Source organism: Myotis brandtii, unplaced genomic scaffold (assembly GCF_000412655.1).
Source record: "Myotis brandtii unplaced genomic scaffold, ASM41265v1 scaffold1103, whole genome shotgun sequence".
NCBI classification, from domain to species: Eukaryota; Metazoa; Chordata; class Mammalia; order Chiroptera; family Vespertilionidae; genus Myotis; species Myotis brandtii.
This window is the reverse complement of record NW_005353762.1, coordinates 303,025-324,369: the sequence shown is the minus strand read 5'-3', so window position 1 is coordinate 324,369 and position 21,345 is coordinate 303,025. Positions and strand designations below refer to the sequence as shown.

The 21,345-nt window shown below is 41.4% G+C and overlaps 1 protein-coding gene across 1 annotated transcript in view; it reads right to left on the bottom strand.

The window, feature by feature from the left end:
- TEKT3 (tektin 3) overlaps window positions 1–19,686 on the bottom strand; it is a 30,709-nt gene extending 11,023 nt beyond the window's left edge. Inside the window, exons 1-6 of the mRNA XM_005857332.2 lie at window positions 19,108–19,686; window positions 16,174–16,257; window positions 9,779–9,849; window positions 6,257–6,400; window positions 3,514–3,736; window positions 213–367 (exon numbers count right to left, since the gene is read on the bottom strand). Of these exons, the coding sequence (XP_005857394.1) occupies window positions 213–367; window positions 3,514–3,736; window positions 6,257–6,400; window positions 9,779–9,849; window positions 16,174–16,257; window positions 19,108–19,686 (1,256 nt within the window). The remainder of the gene's footprint in view (window positions 1–212; window positions 368–3,513; window positions 3,737–6,256; window positions 6,401–9,778; window positions 9,850–16,173; window positions 16,258–19,107) is intronic.
- Between the last annotated feature and the right edge of the window lie 1,659 nt (window positions 19,687–21,345).

Genomic DNA, 21,345 nt, shown 5'->3' with positions numbered 1-21,345 from the left:
CTCCGTGAATCGAACTCTGTGGGCATTGGACACCAGCTCCCATTATCAATGCTTACAGAAGCCCCGGCAATGAGCATCACTGTGCTTTCTCATTAGGTGCCTTGTGTGTTCGCAGAGAGCGCTTTCCTGAAGAACACGGAGCCTGGCAGGCTGGTGCACTGTCCCAAAGGGCCCGGCTTTCCCCCTGCAGGGGTGCCCCCCTCCCCGCTCACCGCAGCTGGGCCATATCTCTGCAGAGCTCGATGTTCGGTCTCCTCGTCCGCTCGTCCAGCCTGGTCTGGGCCACCTTCAGGAAGGCAGACTTGTCCTTGATGGCCTTCCGGATGGATTCTATGGTCATTTCGGTCTGGAAAATCTCCTGCAGTGTCTGTAGAGAGAGAAGCGAATGCCCGATGCCTAGCTGTGCGTGCCTCCCACCTGCTCTTCCTCCTGCCTGTCCATAGAGGGTGGCCCACCTGCCTCCTGGGATGGGGAGGTGGGTTCCCTGAGCACACCTGCCCCCTCCAGTCCCAGTCCCTGTCCCAGTTTCAGGCCCAGCCCTAAGGAGCCTGTGCTGGGCAGCTCTCTCTCTTCCTGCCCTGGAGAGCTGACTGCACAGGTTTGCCTGACCCCCGATTTGGGGGACATCAGCCAGGGTGGTAATTTACGTCAAATATGCAAATGCTATAAATCAGAGCTATGCTCGTCCAGCCTGGTCTGGGCCACCTTCAGGAAGGCAGACTTGTCCTTGATGGCCTTCCGGATGGATTCTATGGTCATTTCGGTCTGGAAAATCTCCTGCAGTGTCTGTAGAGAGAGAAGCGAATGCCCGATGCCTAGCTGTGCGTGCCTCCCACCTGCTCTTCCTCCTGCCTGTCCATAGAGGGTGGCCCACCTGCCTCCTGGGATGGGGAGGTGGGTTCCCTGAGCACACTTGCCCCCTCCAGTCCCAGTTTCAGGCCCAGCCCCAGGGAGCCTGTGCTGGGCAGCTATCTCTCTTCCTGCCCTGGAGAGCTGACTGCACATGTCTTCCTGACTCCGGATTTGGGGGACATCAGTCAGGGTAGTAATTTATGTCAAATTGGCAAATGCTATAAATCAGAGCTATTTTTTCCCCAGAAAACCAGTTTCTATTTTTTTTTTTTTTGCCACATCACCTGTTGTAACTGAGAAAAGTGAGGCCGTGAGGTTTGAGTGGCCCTAACTTCCCTCCTCACCTCACTTGGTCCTCCCTCTTCTCTTCTGCTCTCTCTGCTCACTAACCTCACAGGGATGTCTTCCTGCTGGTGGGGATTTGTCTTGAAGCAAATCGAGGTCAAGCTTCAGGGAGTCTCAGTTGCAAGGGGGTAGGGGGACACTGGCAGTTTTGTAGTCCTGACTTTATAACCTTTATTCTTAAAGAGACACCCCCACCACCACCACATAAACCTGGCCCTCTCCCTGGGTCTCCTCTGTGGAGTGAGCCCCCCTCTAAGCTCTGAACACCCTCCCTCCTCCTCCAGTGCAGACCTCTGCACTCCCATTTCTCCACAGCCCCTCCCATCACTCTCCCACTTCCCCTGCCCATTCCTTCCTCCTGAGACACACCCAAGTATCACCCAATTCCGTTAAATCTGTCTGTCTACCACCACACTTGCCCAGGCCCAGTGGGTGCTGCCAGCAGGTGCTGTCTCCCCAGGCTCACTGCCACGTGCTCACTCCCTGCCTGCACTTCCTGCTCACCCTACTCAGTGGCCGCAGAACTGTCTCTGGCCGAGCTGCCCTCATGAGACTGTGCCCTCAAAGCCATGGGCCTTTCTGATGGCCCCCTCCCCTTAAACCATCACCTGCCATAGTTTCTCTGGCCAACTGCTGTCCTAATTACTTGTCGTTCTAACTCTCCCTGCTCACTTCCAGTGCAAGGTACTGTCCCCAGACTATCTTCTGCTACACCCTTTCTCCCGTCCCCTGCCGAGCTCTCACATAATCACATGGATTCAGCGCTTGTGTACCCCAGGAACTCTTAAATCTGTCCCCTAATCTGTGACACCGCCCTCCCCCCCCACGCCCCAGCAACCTCTGCCCTGTTCCTGCACCAAGGCCCTGCTCCGGAGCTCCTGCCTCTCACCACTGCAGACAACTGCTGCTTCTGCTAAACACATTCTCTCTGTAGCTCCAAGGGCTTCATTCTGCACCTTTCTGATGCAACTCATCATTTCCTATGTACATGTCTTGTCTCACTGTGAGATATAAGATGGCAAGGTCTACATGTCATTCACGCACTTATACCCTCAAGTGCCTGCCTTAAATGTAGCTTTGATAAGCTGAATTCTACCCTCTCCACCACCCTCCCCCAAATTCATTTGTTAAAGTCTAACCCCTAGTACCTCAGGATTTGACTGTATTTGGAGATGTGACTAAGTAAAAGTTCTAATCCAATGTGACTGGTGAGAAGAGGAGATTAGGACACAGCCACAGGCAGAGGGAAGACCAAGACCGTGTGAGGACACGGGGAGAAGGAGGCCGGAGAAAACCACCTTACTGACACCTCAACCTCAGATTTCTAGCCTCCAGACTGTGAGACAACGAATCCCGCTGTGTGAGCCCCTGGGCCTCTGATGCCTTGTTTGGCAGCCCCAGCAGACTAACACAGGAGTAAGTAAAGTTTGGGGAACTAAGGGACTCCATCGCATCAGTCTTCTAAAAGGCCTCCAAAGGCTTCTTACTGTCCCAAGGATACCTTTCCATAAATGTCTACAGTCTGGGGACAAAACTACATTTTATGCTCCGTTCTGCCCTTCACAGTCGATAGCACACTCTCTGACTCAATAAGTGTGTGTTGCCCGAAGAAAGCGCCCCAAGGAGGAAGGACACCTCACTGGATCCTGAGAACATGGGGCCCTCCAGGGGCTAACATCACTCCCAAGTGACATGACAGACTTGTAAGGTTCTTAAAGAAGGAACTGACAACAGATGCAGCATAACCCACAGACACAACAAGGGCTCCGAGGCTGACGCCAAGCAAAGAAGAGCTCCTTGATTATCTTGAAACATGAATTCTGATGGAGCCCTTCATTTTATTGTCCTTGTAAAACTCGTATACTTAGAGCACTTAAAAAGCTCGATATCAGAAACACTTTGAACCACCTAATAATTTCCAGTGTTTGGTTTTGTATTCAAGAAAAAACAAGTGCCTGAAATAATTCAACAAAAACCATTCCTACCATATGTTCTAATAATAAGTTCACTTCCTAGTTACATACAGCGATTCATTAAGCTTTAATAATATTTTTGTTTCTGTTAAAAATACTAGGAAGAGCTTATTACATAGTGCATTCTTTGTGTTCCCAAAGCCAGTGGATTCCTATTTACATCTGACACCTGACTGCCTTGCTAAAATAAATGGTGCACTTTGTACTGTTTTTAATTTCTTTTTGTCTGTAGGGCCAGGAGGTGTGTGCCTCCTTGCCGCTCTCTGGGTGGTGAGCGCCCTGGTCCCAATGCCCCTGCAACGCCCATCAGCTCAGCCGAGGGCACCACCAGGGCTGGACTTACCTTTGCTAAGTGAACCTGAATCTTGTTCTTAGCATCGGCAGTCTCAGCAATGCGATTAGTTAAGGCCAAGTTTACTTTGTTGAACTGATTCCACATCTCATTTGCAGTCACGACCAAGAGGTTTTGAATGTCGTCTCTTAGTTTGGCTGAGGCTGCTCGTTCACTCTGAGAGCGAAGAAGATTGTCGTCTGTGAATTTGGCCCACGACTCTGGCACTGAGACCCTGGACAAAGGAAGGAGAGCCAGACAAAAGTGACAATGGTGAACTGGCCATCGTCCATCCTGCTCAAGAGAACCCATACACTGATCCCGGCGTGAGTGCCCCGAACGCAAACATCAGAGCAAAGCTTAATTTAAATTTTTCTTAATTGCTCCATATTTTACTGCTAGCCAATTTTCTATAAACCCAAACCACAAACTGACTCCTTTGCTAGTTTTGGGGAGAAAAGAAGGATTGGTGGAGTGTAAGGGTAGTAGGTTCATTACAAATGTGTCACACCGCTTAGTAAGCATATAAAAATATTCCACATCAGGAATAACCGAATAAGTAAGGAAAACAATGATATATTAATAAGCCTCTTATCAAAAAGCAAAGAGTGAAGAGAATAATGATTTGCTGGTGAACTGTGGAGAGAAACTCATCTTCTGCAGGTAGGAACGCTGACCTGGTGCAACCACGGAGGAGGGTAAAAAGTCAATGAACATGAGATCCTTTCGAATGCATATAACCCAGAAAGGTCACTTCTAGAAATATTTTTATGGAGATATAATTAACATATAATATTGTATTGGTGTTAGGCATGCAACATATTGATTTGATAATGTATATATAGCAAAATGATGAGCACACTGAGTATAGTTAATATCCATCACCATACACAATTACACATTTTTTCTTGTGATGAGAACTGAAGATTTGAAGTCTTAGCAACTTTCACATATACATACAGTATCAACTATGTCACTCTGTCCTACACGGCGTCCCCAGAGCTGAAACTGTGGACACGTCATGTATGTCCGCAGGTCCCCGCACAGGGGCAATGCTAACCCTAACGGTCTGCCATTCCAAGGCTAATGTGTGCTGATCAAGCAAAGAGTGTATAAACTTACCCCAAGGGAAATGTTCCCAAAGATGTATATGTGAGGGCCATTTTCAGCAATATTTATGCCAATCCCTGGAACCCTGGAAACAGCCTGATGCTTCAAGGTAAGACTGAGTGAATTATGGTACATTAAAAAAAATATATAACCCTTATAGCATGCAAGGTCATGTTGCAGAAGAATATTTCCACAAACAATGTTTTGGATATATCATGAGCTGACTACTCAGGTATGCTACTCAAGCTGCGTGTATGAAATACCATTACTTAAAAGCATAACTCTATGTCCACATGCATGGGAATGTATTTGAAGGACTGACGATTAATTGTTAACATTGGCATCTCTGGATAGTAGGTTCATGGGTGACATTTCTTTACTTGTTGGTGTGATAAAATATCAAATAAGACGCTTACTGTTGGCTAGAGGTTTTAGCTCAGGCTCCAGTGACCCTAAATGACACCCTATCTACTCCATACTCTGTCATTCTACAAGAGGTGGCTAAGAGTTCATGCTGTAAATAGACACCCTGTACAGAGGGCTATGTGGTCAGAGTGAGTGGTTTCAGGCCAGCCCACCCACCCCTGGGGGAGCAGAGGAAGACACTTCCTGCTCACGTCCAGCCAAGGCAGAGGCGCTGCGGGGGTCCCCTTAGAACACAGAGTCTGAATCTGAGTCACAACCCTGAACCTAACAGTCAGCGCTGGTGCTGCTGCTCTACAGGGGCACTAAGAGAGGGGCTGCTTTGGGGTGACCAGCCCACAGGAGAGAACCCATTTGGGTAGGGGACATGAGTGTGGGAAAGAGCACAAGGGAACTATTAGGGTGATATAAGTATTTTTTAAATATATCTTTATTGATTTCAGAGAGGAAGGGAGAGGGAGAGAGATAGAAACATCAATGATGAGAGAGAATCATCGACCAGCTGCCTCCTACATGCCCCCTACTGAGGATTGAGCCCACAGCCCGGGCATGTGCCCTTGACCAGAATAGAACCTGGGACCCTTTAGTCCTAAGGCCAACACTCTATCCACTGAGCCAAACCAGCTAGGGCAATGGAAGTATTCTTCATCTAAACTATGGTCATGGTTACATAAAAATAGAAACTTGTCAAAATTCATCAAAATGTACACTTACACTGAATACATTGATTGTAGGTGAATTTCACCTCAATCGAGTTGACTATTTTCAAATGACTGGAAAAGACCATGAACCCAAGATTGCATGCCAGGGCCCAGCAGAGCAACCACGGACAGACCACGTTCAACCATCAGTGGTAATAAAAATAACACCAGTAAGCTGTTTTCAACCCACACCCCACTGAGTCCCGGGCATCGGACACAGGCGGCACTTTCCTTTATGTTTAGCTGTGTTTTCTAGGCTTCCTACATCAGGAAGTGTTCCTTCCATAGGTAAGAATCTGAAGAACAAACATTGTTTTCCAAAAGAATACAGGTTGTAAGCGTCAAGGCCCAACTGCGAACACGCAGCGACTAGACTGGACACTTGTCCAGGTCAGGGGTGGCCGTTCCCTTCCCACGCCTCCCCACGGCTCCCATTTTAACCTGTCAGCTGCATCACTTTGAAAGAAGAGAGAACACAGTAAATAACATCAAAATCATGAAGTGGTCTGTGCCCCACTTACGTCGCGTCCACCCTCTCCACTCCGCGAAAGTAGCTGACGCCATCCGAGGTGTTTCGCAGGTGGTAGCACTTGTCGTCGATCCGGTGCGCCACCTGCTTGTCATGCAGGTCCTTCTCCAGCTCATGCTGGGACGCTCTGTTTGCTCTATAACACAGAGGAGGACACGGAGCTTCAAGTTCAGGGAGCGATTTCATAAGAGGGAGAGGAACTGCCCTCTGTGCTGAGACCCACCCACTACTGCTTCCCAGGTCTCTCCTTTCTCACACCATGTACAACTTTTCCATTACAAGGAGCCTTCCCTGAACATGGCCATGCACGTGAGTAATTAGAACCCTGCCCTTCATGCCCCTCCCATGGCTAGGAGAGAAGATGTGCACATAGACAGGGGTCAAGTATCTGGAGTCCTAGGACTGGAGCCCATCTTCTTAAAATACAAATTGCTAAAGAGAGGACCCTGGCTTAGAGGAACCTGTCCACACCTGCACTGCCCTGTCTGTCTCCCTCCTCAACTCCTCCCCCGGCCCCCTTCCCTGCCGTCAAAATCAACCTCCAGGGCAGGAGTCAGTGCTTGGAAGAGTCAGATGGGTGGGCTCCCAGGTGGGTGTGCTTCAGCAGCCACTCTGGGGAGGAGGAGGTGGAGAGCTCTCAGATGGTGGTTTCCTGCCCTGCCAGCAGAAAGGAGGCCTGGCACTCACTACCAAAGGACAGGCCCAGCAGGGACATTGGAGACTGGCAGCCATGTCTTCACTCACAGAGGAGTTCATTCAACACATAGCAAGCAGTGCTACCACATGCCAGACACTGTTCTGCACGCCCAGAATGTGACAAAACATCTCCTCCTTGGAGGAGCCTGCATCCTGCTGGGAGGAGACAGGTGATGCTCATGACGAATAAGCAAGTCATGTGGTTTGTTAGCAGGAAAGTGGGCCAGGAGCATGAGTGGGGATGTTAAATGGGGCCATCGGGCAGGACTCCTTGAGGAGGCGGCGTGTGAGCAAAGGCACACCGCAGGAACCAGATCCAGCAGAACCTCGGGACACCAAAGGCATCGGGCTTTCCTCCTGAGGATGCGAGAGATCACGGACTTACAATTCAGAGGAGCCTTCTGGTGCTGGGCTGGGAACAGCTGCAAGGGGGCAGGGAGACTCAGGAGCAGACAGGACAGTTACCCAGGTGAGATGGGGGTGGCTCGGACCGAGGGTAGATGAGTTTTAAATATGAGACCAAGAGAATCTCCTAGCAGACTGAACATCAGTGATAATAAAGAGCTGAAGTTCAGTGATTGGAAGAGCAAATTCTATCAACAAGGGTGGGCTAGGCTGTGGGCAAGGAGCCCAGGACTGAACAGAATGCAGCTGACATGCTGAGCTTGGGTGTCCACTGAATATCCAAGTGCAGGAACCAAGTAGGCTGTTGGAATTTGGGAGAAAGTTCTAGACTAGTAAGAAAAAGTTGGGAGTCACTAGCATATAGATAGTATTTGAAAAAGCGGAAAAACTGGGTGATCTTAATCATTTCTGTATTCCAAAAATTAAGCTATCACTCAATAAAGCCTGCATGGAATTGAATGGACTGGTTCTAGCTGCAGCATCCCTTCTACTGAGCCTGTGCCTTTGGGTAAGTCAGTTGACCTTTCAGATCTCTTTTTTGATTGTTATTTATGAAGTGGAACTGAGGGTAGCAGCATGTAAGTCACCTGCATTCTGTGAATTCTGCAACAGTACACATGTGCAAAGGACAAAAGACAACAAGGCATCTCCCCTTGCTACTCTGGGTTTGGCCTCTTCCCTTGGGTTGTTGGTTGAAACTCAAGGATTAGAAGGCCTTTCTCATTTGTTGTCCCAGACAAGGATGGCCCCCAGCTTTCCTCCCATGACCTGACCTCAGAATCTCTCCGGGTATCTAGAGCTAAGGAAAGTCCTGGAGGCAGCACCCCACCAGCCTACTGATAGCCCATGATGGGAAATCTTGGCTGCCATGTTGGTGCTCAATGAGATTCCATTTCCAGCTAAAATCCAAGCTGAGTGCTTCACTGCTCCGTTCCTCCTCCCATCACCTTGGATGGACCCAGCCCCATGGCCATATCTGGGACTCAGGCCCCCAGATGCCGAGGAAGCCGTCACAGGAAGTGAGGTGGGCATCTCGCCCAGACCTTTAAAGGATCACGAACAAGGAGGCCAAGCAAGTACACACGCAGAAACAACTTCCCACACAGGCTGGACCAGGGCCACATGGGGACCGTCGGTAAGGGAGATTGAGGAGAATGTGCTGTCCAGGGTGGCACAATCTGGGCCAAGAAGAGCAAAGGACACAGAAGACGGCAGCAGGTTGTAGATTATGAAAGAAAATGGGGACTAGTAACTGGACCAGGAGAAAACCACAGAAGCAATTCTTTGAACCTCACTAAACTGTGATTCTGAATTCCTAGGGAGCAGAACCCATAAGTTAATATTGGAACGCTACTGCCCGGTATCTATAGCTTAAGTAAATTGTATAATTAAACAGACCACAAGCAACGAGTCATCCTTAGTTAATATCATCCCTAGCGTCACCAATTTCCGCATCAGACTCTTTCTAGTAAGAGTTCAAGAGATATCTCAGGCACCTGAACCTCCCCCACCTTCACAGCTGTCTTGGTGGGCAGGCTGGGCAAGCTAAGTAAGAAGTACCAGCACGGCTACAAGGCTCACTGCTCTGAGGATGTCACACAGAATCCTTGATAACATTAGTATACGCAGAATCCAACTGCTTTCTATGGCCATAACCAAATGGACACTGATCTGTCTATTCATGTTAGGCAGCAGCCCCAGCCAGCACTTTCTGTGTTGACAGCTATTATCACTACGCAAGCCCCTCCTCTGATTATTATCTCCCTTCTCACATCTGCTACTACCTACCATTGCAGAGAAGAGAGGAATGCGTGTTCTGGTAAAGAATAAGGTGGATGGACAGTTACAATGCAATGATGAATGAATGTTGAGATGTAACGAATGTTGATTATAAAGTCCTTCATTCCAATATTAATTATTATTCAATTGCTATGCAATGGTCATAATGAGTATTGAGATGGTGTGATCAGAGAAGGAGCATTTCTGCCAGGAAATCAGGGAAGGCCACGTCCTTAAGGAGGTAGAGGAAGTAAACATGAAAGTGAACCACAGTTCACCTCTCTTCCAACTGTTGGGCTGCACACCCACAAGTCACTCTCTCATCAAAGAGTAATAGTCTTTGAGTTCAAAGAAATCTTAGCCGTACTCCAAGTTAAGACAGAAATACTTGCTATGAAATCTCAAATTATTTTTTAAATAAAAATGTAAAGCAAGTATTCCAAGTACTCATTTTAATCTCTAAATAAAAACATGTGTGAGCACGTATGTGTGTGTTTGTGTTTCCATATATAAGAAATTCTCATATAAGAAGTTAAGAGAAATCTGAATGGGAGGCATAGAAGTACAGTTTGTAATAGGTCTTACATGGTATGAGAGGCAATAGGTTTTACACTGTATGAGGTAAAGCTCTTACGCAAGTTGGGCCACGGCCTTATCCAAATGCAGCTTCATCCTTTCTTGACAACACAGAATATTATCAACTTCCTACTCAATTGAAAAACACACACATTAATGTTTTTTGTTATTGAGCATTGCATTCAAAGTCAATAATGTAACAAAACATCAGTGAAGAAAAATTTTGTTTCTGGTTAAACAAGTAAACAACTTTATATCCACTTATTTACACATATGCCCCGATAACATTGTGATCTAAATATCAGACTGAAATTCATTATCCATAGGGCTATAGAAAATCATATTATGGAACAAGTTGGGACAGGGGTAAGATTTCAAGGTTTTTTACATCTCTGGTTCTATACAAACAAAATTCTGGTGATGTGCAAAGTGAATATTAACTATTCTTCCAAGACAGTGAATCAGGGAGGGGGAAGGCAGTCAAAAGGCGGCTTGTCTCTAGCCATGATGTGGCCTCCAACATGCCCAGCTCTTTGGTCCAAAGAGGCTGCCTTCCCTCCCCACTGGCCCACCTGAGCCCCACAGCCCCACACCACTGCTCTGCTTGACCTCACATGTGGGGTTTTGATGCTGCTATTATGTATACACTCTATATAACAGCTGTTGTATCACAGATTTTTAAAACAATCATTTGGTTTCCTCTGATATTCACATTAGAAGATCTAGGAACTCAAAATAGTACCAAGATGATATTTAAAAAGTGCACAAAATTGTTACATCTTTTTCAAGTGAAAAGTGATCATATTATACACACTGTTTTGTGGTTTGCTTTTTAATTTTAAACTTGAACATTTCCCCATGACATTAAACAATGCTGTGATCAACAACTTCAATAAATATTTAGATATCACCAAAGGGTAGCCTTTTTTCCAGGTTTTGACAAGTACAGCCAAATTGCCTTTCAGAAAAGCTGTGCCATTTACAACCATAAGTGGGTGTGTGCTTCCTCAGCTCCCACGCCAAGTAGCCATTATGACTCCTCTTAATCTCTACCAATGTGATAGGACCCCCCCAAAAGTACACCTGTCCAAATGTGTGGGTTAATGCGATGACTATGCATTGGTTCACCATTTGGCTTTTCTTTTGTGCTTGTCCACTTTTTCCGTTGTTTTTAAAATTAACTTATGTATTCTTATATGTAAAAGTCAATCTTTTCCCATCAAATATGTTACATATATATATATATATATATATATATATATATACACACACATATATATATATATGTGTGTGTGTGTGTGTTTTACAGTTTGGCCTTTGCCTTTATATTTTGTGCATGGTGTTTTAGATATGTGAACATTTATGATTTCTATGATGTTAAATTATCAAATAATTAAATAGCTCCTTTTCATTTCTGCCTTGCTAATTTGGTTATAAAGTCCTTCAACTCCAATGTTAATTATTATTCAACTATATAGTCTTATCTTTTATTGCTTAATTATGTAACATAAAAATATTGACTATCCTTAGAGTTATTTCAGTGATTACTCTCTGATTCTTTAATATCCTAAATTAATGAAGTAAATGAAAAACTAAATTCCTAACACATCTTATCAAGGTTCCTCTGCCCTTACAGGTAGCAAAGATTTCGCACATTCTCACAGCAGCCTGTGCATCAGTCTGTTTTCAGTGTTGGTGGTCTTCCTCTTTATGGCTGTGTGTGTGTGTGTGTGTGTGTGTGTGTGTGTGTGTGTAGCTATTTCATTGAGGTGGGTATTGGCAAAAGATGCACAAAGTAATGCTTTAAAAAACCACTTAAAACCCAAAACCCTAATGAGCTTTTATACTCTGTACATGATGCACATGGTGGGCATTCCTGGGATTTTTAGTGAAAAAAAATACTTTTAATGAGACTCTTATTATAAAAAATACTTCAACAATAATTTTTATATATGGCCCTGTCCGGTTTTGCTCAGTGGATAGAGCATCGGCCTGAAGACTGAAGGGTCCCAGGTTCGATTCCGGTCAAGGGCATGTGCCTTGGTTGCAGGCATATCCCCAGTGGAAGGTGTGCAGGAGGCAGCTGATCAATGTTTCTCTCTCATCGATGTTTCTGACTCTCTGTCCTTCTCCCTTCCTCTCTGTAAAAAATCAATAAAATATATTTTAAAATAATTTTTATATATGAATTTAAATAATGTCAGAGGGTTGGAGGCAGGAAGGTCTAAATGTCTAAAACCAAAAACCATTGAGACTGTCCCCAGTGTTAATTTACTCATTAATCTTCACTCAAAGTTTCATTTTGCTTTAAAGTCCAAGAAGTTAGCTTGATCTAGGAGTTCCATTGATATAATGTCCTGATCAGTTCCCCCAGAGAAGCCACTTTGTAAGAATTTGGTGAAGACCACTGACTGAAAGAATCAACAGAATTCGTGAGAAAATATTTCATTCTACTCACATTTTTCAAAAGCAAGCCTTTTAAAGCTATTTCCTATTTTTTTATAATATTAACTTAGTTATTTAAAAAACTGAGGCCTGTTTTGGTAAAAATAAGGTATGCTAATATCATTTCCTTGAGTAGGCTACAAGATACAGTCACTGCTTGAACTAATTGGCCAGGGCAAAGGCACCCTCAGTTGATGAACCACTAGTCTAATCACAGACTCTGGTGTTTTGAGGTCAATCAGTGTCTGGTACTGACCTGGAAAATATTTGCCTCTAAAGCAGTGCTTCTTGTTGTTGTTTAAAAAACAAATAGTTTTATTGAGATATTGTTCACATACAACAGAATTCATGTACAATTCAATGGTTTTTATTCACAGAGTTGCATAACTATCACTAGAATCAATTTTTAAAACATGTTCATTACCCACCGAAGAAACAACATACCCCTCAGCTGTTATCCCCAATTTCCAATCTCTAAGCCACCTTCTCCTGGGCAGACACTAATCTACTGTCAGTCTCTGTCGATTTCTCTAATCTGGACATTTCATATCAATGGAATCATGTAGTATGTGGTCCTTGGCCACAGGCTTCCTTCACTCAGCAGAGTTTGTTCAAGGATCATTCATGTAGTAGAATGCAGCAGCTCTTTATTCCTTTTTATGGCTGAATAGCTTTCTGTTGCATGGAGAGACCACGTTTTATCATTCATCAGTTGATGGGCATTTAGCTGTTTCTAAATGGTTGTGATGAATAATGCTGCTATGAACATTCATGTACGTGCTTTTGTGTGGCCACATACTTCTTTTTCTCTTGGGTAAATACAAAGGCATAGAATTACTGAATCAGATGATAAGTCTGTTTAACCATCTCCCAAATCAGTTACATCATTTTACATCTCCACCAGCATTGTATGAGGGCTCTAATTTCCCCACATTCTCATCAACACTTGCTATTTTTTTTTTTTGGTATTTTTTAGTTTAGCCATCCTAATGGGTGTGAAGTGATATTTCATTGTGGTTTTATTTGAATTTCCCTGATGACTAATATTGCTGAGCATTTTTTTTCTTATGCTTATTAGCCATTTTTATACCCTCTTTGGAGTTTTGGAGAACTCACTATTCAGACTCTTTGCCCACTTTTGAACTAGGTTTTTTGTTTGTTTGTTTTTGTTTTCAGTTGTAAGAGTTTTCTTTTTTTTCTTCTAGATACAAGTCCCTTATCAGATGTATGATTTGCAAAGAATGTCTTCTTCCATTCTGTGATTGTCTTCTCAATTTGTTGATGATGTTCTTTGAATCATCAAAATTTTTCCTTTTGATGATGTCCAAGTGTATCTATTTGTTTCTTATATTGTTTGTGCTTTTGGTATAATGTTTAAGAAACTACTGCCTATTCCAATGTCATAAATATTTATGGCTATGTTTTCTTCTTAGAGTTTTACAGTTTTAGCTCTTACATTTATGTCTTTCATCCATTTTGACTCAACTTTTTTTGTATGGTGTGAGGTAGGGGGCCAACTTTGGTTCTTTGTATGTAAATACATCCAACTATCTAAGCACCGTTTGTTGAAGAAAATAGCCCTTTCCCATTTGAATAAACTTGGCACCCAGCTGAAGATTAATTAATCATAAATGTGTGCTTATTTCTGGATTCTCAAATGCTATTCCATTTATCTATATGTCTATCCTTGTATTGTAGTATTGTAGTAAGTTTTGAAATCAAGAAGTGTAAGTCCTCCAACTTTCTTCTTTTTCAATATTATTTTGACTATTCTGCATCCTTTGAAGTTTGATATAAATTTTAGGATGTGCTTGCCAATTCTTACAAAGAAATCAGCTGGGGATTTTGAAAGGAATTGTGTTGAATCTATGGATCATTTTAGGAAGTACTAACATCTTAACACTATTTAAGTCTTCCAATATATGAACATAATATGATAATTTATTTAGATATTAACTTCTATTGATACTATTTTGTAGTTTTTAAAAAAGTGCTTCTTAACTCTGGATGCTAATTAAAATTATTTGGGGAGTATTTTTAAATATCAATGCCTAGTCCCCACTCCAGATTTGAATCAGAATTTCTGAAAGTTGGACCTAATCACTGATATTTTAAAAGCCTTCACAGGGTGCAGTTTTGAGAGCTAGAATTACGGAAACACTAAAGTAGCCAAGTTTCAAATGAAATCTCTTAGAAATGCTTTAGTGTGTTTGTGGGCAAACTCATGAAGTCAAACTGTTAGAAGTGGCTTATAATTTACTGCATCTCAGTGACAACAAGGCATCTGCAGATTTCACATTTATCAGCTATGAAGGAGGAAAGGATGATTTAGAACAATGTTAGGGAGAATGAAGTGGAAAAGAGAGAGGTGAGAAACAAATCAGAGGAACAATGTACAGGAGCTGGAAACTGATTACAGAGATGATGGGAGTCAGCAAGACATGCCATGGTAATCATGGTAATGGGAGAACCTTGGTACCATTAATAGAAAGCAGAAAGCAGAAGACATCAAGACAGAAGAAAAGCTCACTTTTAGGCTTGATGAATGTAAACCAAAAATTGAGTCACCAATGTAAATCTGTTTGACAGGTACTTAGGGATATAAAACTAATGCTTAATAGAGGATATGGCTAAGGAGAAAGAGAGAGAGAGAGAGAGAGAGAGAGAGGGAGAGAGAGATTAGGAAGGGCCCAGGCATATAATGGCTAATCTTAAGAAATGGCAGACATCTGTGGTAACAAGTCTAGTAAATGAAGTTCAGTATGACTTAGAAGTAAGTCATATTGAATTGGTGGAAGGTGGAAGAGAGCATAGTGGGAGAATCAAATGGGAGTGCAGATATAACAATAAGATTCTGATGGCAATTTGGCTATATACCAAAAGCTTTCCAAATGCTTATACCCTTTGACACACCAGTTACATTTTTTGAAATGTATTCTAAGGAAATAATAAAAATACATGTAGTTATCAATAATATATTTGTACACTGCAATGTTATTAAAATATAAGAAGAACAAAATAATAATAATAATAATAATAATAGAGGGAAACAACCTAACTATTAAAAAAGAGAAGATTGATTTTTCAAAAAAAATGATAGTGAATCATGATGTAACCACTAAAATCATGTATTAAAGCATATATAATGATGTGTTGAAATAATAACCAATACAAAATTTTAAATGAGTAAAGCACTATTGGGGTTAGGGATGTAAATCAGCAGAACACAGAGAATTCTTAGGGCAGTGAAAATACTTTGTATGATTCCATAATGGAGGATGCATGTCATTGTACATTTTTCCAAACCCATAGGATCTACACCACCAAGAGTGAGCCCTATGGGTAAACTACGGACTTTGGGTGAAGATGATGTATCCATGTAGGTTCATCATTTATAACAAATGTACCATTCTGGTAGGGGGTATTGGTAACTGAGGCTGCTATACATGTGTGTCTACAGGGATTATATGTACCTTCCTCTCAATTTTGCTGTGAACCTAAAACTGCTCTAAAAATGACCTTTTTTAAAACAGTGCTGCCTTCCCACATGTATATTTAATAATCACCATTGAGCACTGATCTAGAAAAAAATCACTAATCAAATTCATATATACTGTATATTTCTAATCCTGAAGACATGTCTGTGTGTCTTTAAGTTGGGTGTATATTTCTAATCCTGAAGACATTTCTGTGTGTCTTTAAGTTGGGTGGTATCTATCTAAGTATTTAATAAAAAGAAAGCTTAAATGCCCCCAAATTAATAGTGATTTCTGTGTAAGCCAGATCCAGGTGATTTTTATCTTTCTTTATCCTTTTCTGTATCTTTCAAATTCTCTAAATAAGTATCTATTACTTTTCTAGCCTAAAAAGGTTGTTTTCTAAATGCTATAAACACTTGATGTTATAATTTCTTATTTATAAGTGGCTATATGTAACATCACTTTTGTTTTAACATTAAATGCATGTTGGCAGCTAAGTTTCTGGTTGAAGCATTTCCCCCATATTTACCGTCAGCAGCTCTGCTTCTACTTCATCGTGAACTAGGTCGATGCCCATTCTCTTCTCTCGATGAAACAGACATTCTCGAGCTACCTGCAGATACACAGATTAGAAAAACCTCTAACACAAACTAACACCAGTGACCTGAGTGTCTAATGACCTGCTTCTAACACAAGTCAACAAACACTCCCAATACCAACTTTTCAAGCCATTTTGTTGGAAATGTAGGGTGAAACCAACCATGACAACTACTAGTAAGTAAATCCCTTGTTCTAGATAGAAGGTAAAGAGTTAGCTCTTCAATTGTGGTTTGAAATTTTTCCTAATTTGGAGAGTTGACAAAATGAAGCAGATAGTATCAACTTGATCTCCACAAATTAGCACCTGAGAAAATTACTTGGTGTTAATTTCTTCTACAGAAATACTTCAATAACCTGAGTCTTCAAGGTATTATTTATATTATCTTTAAATATTTTCTATAAGAAGAGTAAGGGGAAAAAAACAAATGATTGTCTTTAAAGACACCAAAATATTTGTGTAGCCCAAATCCAAGCGATTATTTTTAAAAAGGCAATTATAAAAATAAAATTGTCTTATCCATTAAAGAGAAAAATACAGACAAATAGAAGATGATTTAGCCATACTCCTATCACTGTTTTGTTTGTTTGTTTTTAATAAAACAGAGATTATAGTGTCCTTATAATTTTATATTATGCTTTTTAGGGTTGACATTAAATGATAGGCCCTATTCATAAAATAATCTTTGAGACAAAGTATATTAATGGCACCAATGGAAAATAGTTTAGATTGCAAACAATAAATTAAGTATGAGAGAACATTATGTAATACTTTTTCAAAGACTATTTCATGATATGTGGTGACTTCATAATGTTAAATTTAAAATTTTTTAAATATAATAGTATGAACATTATAATCCAGATATAATATCATTGAACAAAATCTTTGAGTGAATCTTTAATTTTTTAATAGTGCAATTTACATCTGATAGATGATGATTAATGAGTTGATAGGAACTCTGATTATTTTAACGTGTATTACTAAATCACTTTTTAGGAAGTTTCTTCTTTCCACAGTCTTACCAGCAATATATGAAAGTGTCCACTTTCTGAACTTTGCCAATCCTAGATGTTATCGATTTTTTTGTTAATTTTATAGGCCAAAGATGGTTCCTTCATTGATTAATTAGCATTTTTATGAAGTTTTAACATTTTTTCATGAGTTGACAATCTATATCTTCTCTTTTTAGAGGGATAAGTTTACATGACTAACTAATTTTAATCAGGGCCTTCTGATACTATGTTGATGATAAATAATCAAAAACTTCTGGGCAAAAATTGAAGAAAAAATTCAATTCAAGTGAGAACCATCTCACTGAAAGTAGTCATCTCTGAAAGGAGCACTTTTCAGGATAATTTAAAGTGAGGTTGGATGTAGCAGGGTGTAGAATAGACCAGAAATCCTCACACTGAGTGGAGCACAGAGAAAGTATGGAAGGGCTTCTAATCCCTCAAAACGATTCATGATGAGTTACTTTAAAATTACATAGTGTCTATCAACCTCTTAAAATTTCTGGTGGGTTGCATGTATTTGTATGTGCTTGTTTTTAATGGGGAGGGGGCACAAAAAGAGTAACAGTGTGTAGGGGTCTCCAACAAACTCTTCAACGCACTAGACATCAGCTCCTTGATCCTCTAAACCAGGGGTCCTCAAACTACGGCCCGCGGGCCACATGCAAATACAAATATTGTATTTGTTCCCGTTTTGTTTTTTTACTTCAAAATAAGATATGTGCAGTGTGCATAGGAATTTGTTCATAGTTTTTTTTAAACTATAGTTTGGCCCTCCAATGGTCTGAGGGACAGTGAACTGGCCCCCTGTTTAAAAAGTTTGAGGACCCCTGCTCTAAACTCTGCCTCTACAGATGTAACAATAAACTATGGCAAATGCTTATCATGTGGCAAATAAGTCACACAAATATGAAGAAAAATGGTATGAGCTTTGCTCACACACACACACACACACACACACACACACACACAGAATGTCTTCTTTCAGTGATGGTGTATAGAATGAGGTTGGAGTGCCCTCACACACTCATAAAGTTGGAGGCAATTTGAGTCCACTCAGAAGCCTGGTCAGAGGCCAGTAACCAACTGCAATGTGGCCTCCATGACCCCAACTGGCTTAACCTCAGTCCCATTTCTCTATTCAACCAAACTATTCCATCTCCTAAGAAGATCTCGTTTGGCCCGACTGGTATGGCTCCATGGTTGAGCGTCAACCTATGAACCAGAAGGTCACGCTTCAATTCCTGGTCAGGGCACATGCCTGGGTTGCAGACTTGATCCCCAGTAGGGGACATGAAGGAGGCAGCCAATCAATGATTCTCTCTCATCATTGATGTTTCTATCTCTCCCTCTCCCTTTCTCTCTGAAATCAATTATATATGGAAAACTATGAATCAATTATATATATGGAAAGTCTCATTTGATCACTTCCTTGTGCCAAGAAATGGAATTATACTGTATACACAGGCATTTCACAACCCAGACTAAACAAATAGTTGGTTTTATGGGTGTATTTTTCCCCCAAATGTTGTTTATGTTAATCCAGGGACATCAATGACCAAGATGAAAATTTCATCTTCCCATCTCTTAAATATATTGTATGTTCCAAGGTGTCTCTTTAATTAGCCTCATTTGCTTTGCATTCAGAATTCTTTCTGCTTATATGATTGTTCTGTATAATGTGTAAAAATAGCAATTGTTTTAACATTACTAGCACCAGTTACAAATTTATTGATAGGGGCTGACTTCTACAGGTGAAATAAAACCCAATTCAACCAATAAATAACCTCAGAAATTCAACCAGTGAATTATAATCATAACAACGGAGTCATTAATCATTAGGTCTTATATTTACCTGAAGAGGGGCTTCCGTCTCCATCAAAGCCCTCTCCAATTTTTTCTTAACATCAGTTAGTTCATTTGTCTCTCCAATCATTGAATCCAGCTCATTAATTATTTCAGATTTCCAAAATCCTATGTCATTGACTCGTTCTCCCAAATTTTGAGTGGAATCTGCCTGGGTTTTTCTTATTTGTTGATATTTGTCTTGAATCAAGCGAGATGTATCTACTCTTAGACTCTCTGAATTATGTCGGGAAGTGTTGGATTCTTGATAGTTGGTTAAATTGGACCTATACCAATCATCAGGAGTGTACCGTGTGAAGAGAGTGGTTCTATTGGAAACAAAGGGGAGCATGGTGCTCTCAGATACCTTCTGAGATCTGGTGCAGTAGGGGCCCAAGGTTGGTGAGTCAGCAGCTACTTTGTAGTATGTGCTTGGTCTCCAAGGAAGACTCAAGCTATGGGTCATATTGGAGTGGGGGAAGCGGTCCTTATAGCTTGATGTCACGGAACCGATCGCTGGTAGAAAGTTGGCTGGTGTTGGTTTAGGATGGGCATAAGTTGCCGTTAAAGTTGAACCTAAAAACTCCATGATGCTCAAACACTACTTGTAAATCTCTCCTGTTTAAAAGGGGGGAAAAGGTAAAAATAGACAGTCACATAATTTAATCTTTGGTGAAACTTTACAAATAAAAGGCCACATCTGACTTAGTATTAGTAGCAGTGCTCCCTAATACATATTTGTTTTACTCTGATACCCACCTTTACCAGTGATAATATATTCCAATATTTTTTCATTTCTATGTTGCCAAATATATTAAAAATCACATTTTTAGATTGGCTATTTGATTTTTTAAAATATTTTCAAGTTATAAGAAGTAATATTGTCCTACAATAAATTCAAATTAAGAGCCTAAACTACGCATTTTAACAGATAGGGGTTCAAATCTTGGCTCTTCTATTTACAAGCCATGTGACATTGGACAAATTACTTAACCTCTTTGTGCCTCAGTTTCCTCATCTTTCAGTTGGGAATAATAGTACTTCTTTGGATTGTTATGAGGGGTATTAGCAGCAAGGCGTTGCTTGGCAGCATCCCCCACACAATCTGGGTTATAATGCTGAGCTTGGTAGGCAAACATAGCTCAAGGCAAGTAACTAGATCCCCTTCCTGACAACTTGGCACCTGTAAGCACTTACAATATGAACATTCTAGGGACGCCACTGAGGCACTGAGGTTTGAGGATTGAGTAAGACAATGCTAAGGATGTGGAATGCTTTAGCACAGTTCTGGGCACATAGTAAATGCTCAATAAATACCAACTTCTAAAATTACTAATACAGAGGAATATATAAAATAAAAGGTAAATATTCATTCTCCCTCCCAAAACTGAACTCAGAAGTAGACACCATGGAAAGTTCATTAATAGTTGTATCTCTCCAGATTTTTCCTCTTCATATGACAACATATGTATTGTTTTTAAACCTGCATACATACACCATTTATTCATATGCACAGAGATTTTTAATACATAAAGTAAATTATCTTAATCATTATAAGTATTATTCTAGAACATGCATCTATGTTTTGGACTTCTCCCACTAAAACATACAGATCTACTTCATCTTTTTTACCAGTTGAAAATATTTTATTGTCTGAAAATTATGGTCATTATTAGTCCAAAAAGCGAAGGTTACCATAGCTTATGACATACTTTTCAGCATCTAAATATCATTCTGTTTGGGGTTAATGCCTATGGATCCATTTACTGAAAAGGAAAAATCAAATCAGATTCAATTCCATAGCCTTCTCAGAATAAAAATCATTCAATTATTCAAATAGCTATGTCTTGAAGCCTTTGGTATCCAAACCACAAAATAATGTATCTGTAAAATTGTGGTCAAGGGAGGAAAAAAATGGCGGAGGCTTAGACGGACGTGTTGGTGCTTTGTCCTGGAGCAGATATGGGCAAGCAGCTGAAACGGGTAACATACAGCCCGAATAAGCAGAGGAGATTCAGCTGAGAGACAGTCTGCAGCCAGGAAAGACAGAGAACTCCTAGAAAAAAGGGGACGGTTAGAGATTGAGGTTGAAAACTCCCCCGGGGAGCCGGCTCAGCCGCAAGACCGCGCCATCTTGAGTGAGTGGCTGTTACCGTCATCCAGAGATCGGCTACTAACCCGGAGGCAACGGCTCTCAAGCAGCGCGACTACATGAACTCAGAGGAGCCCTGCTTCTCCCCACGGAAAG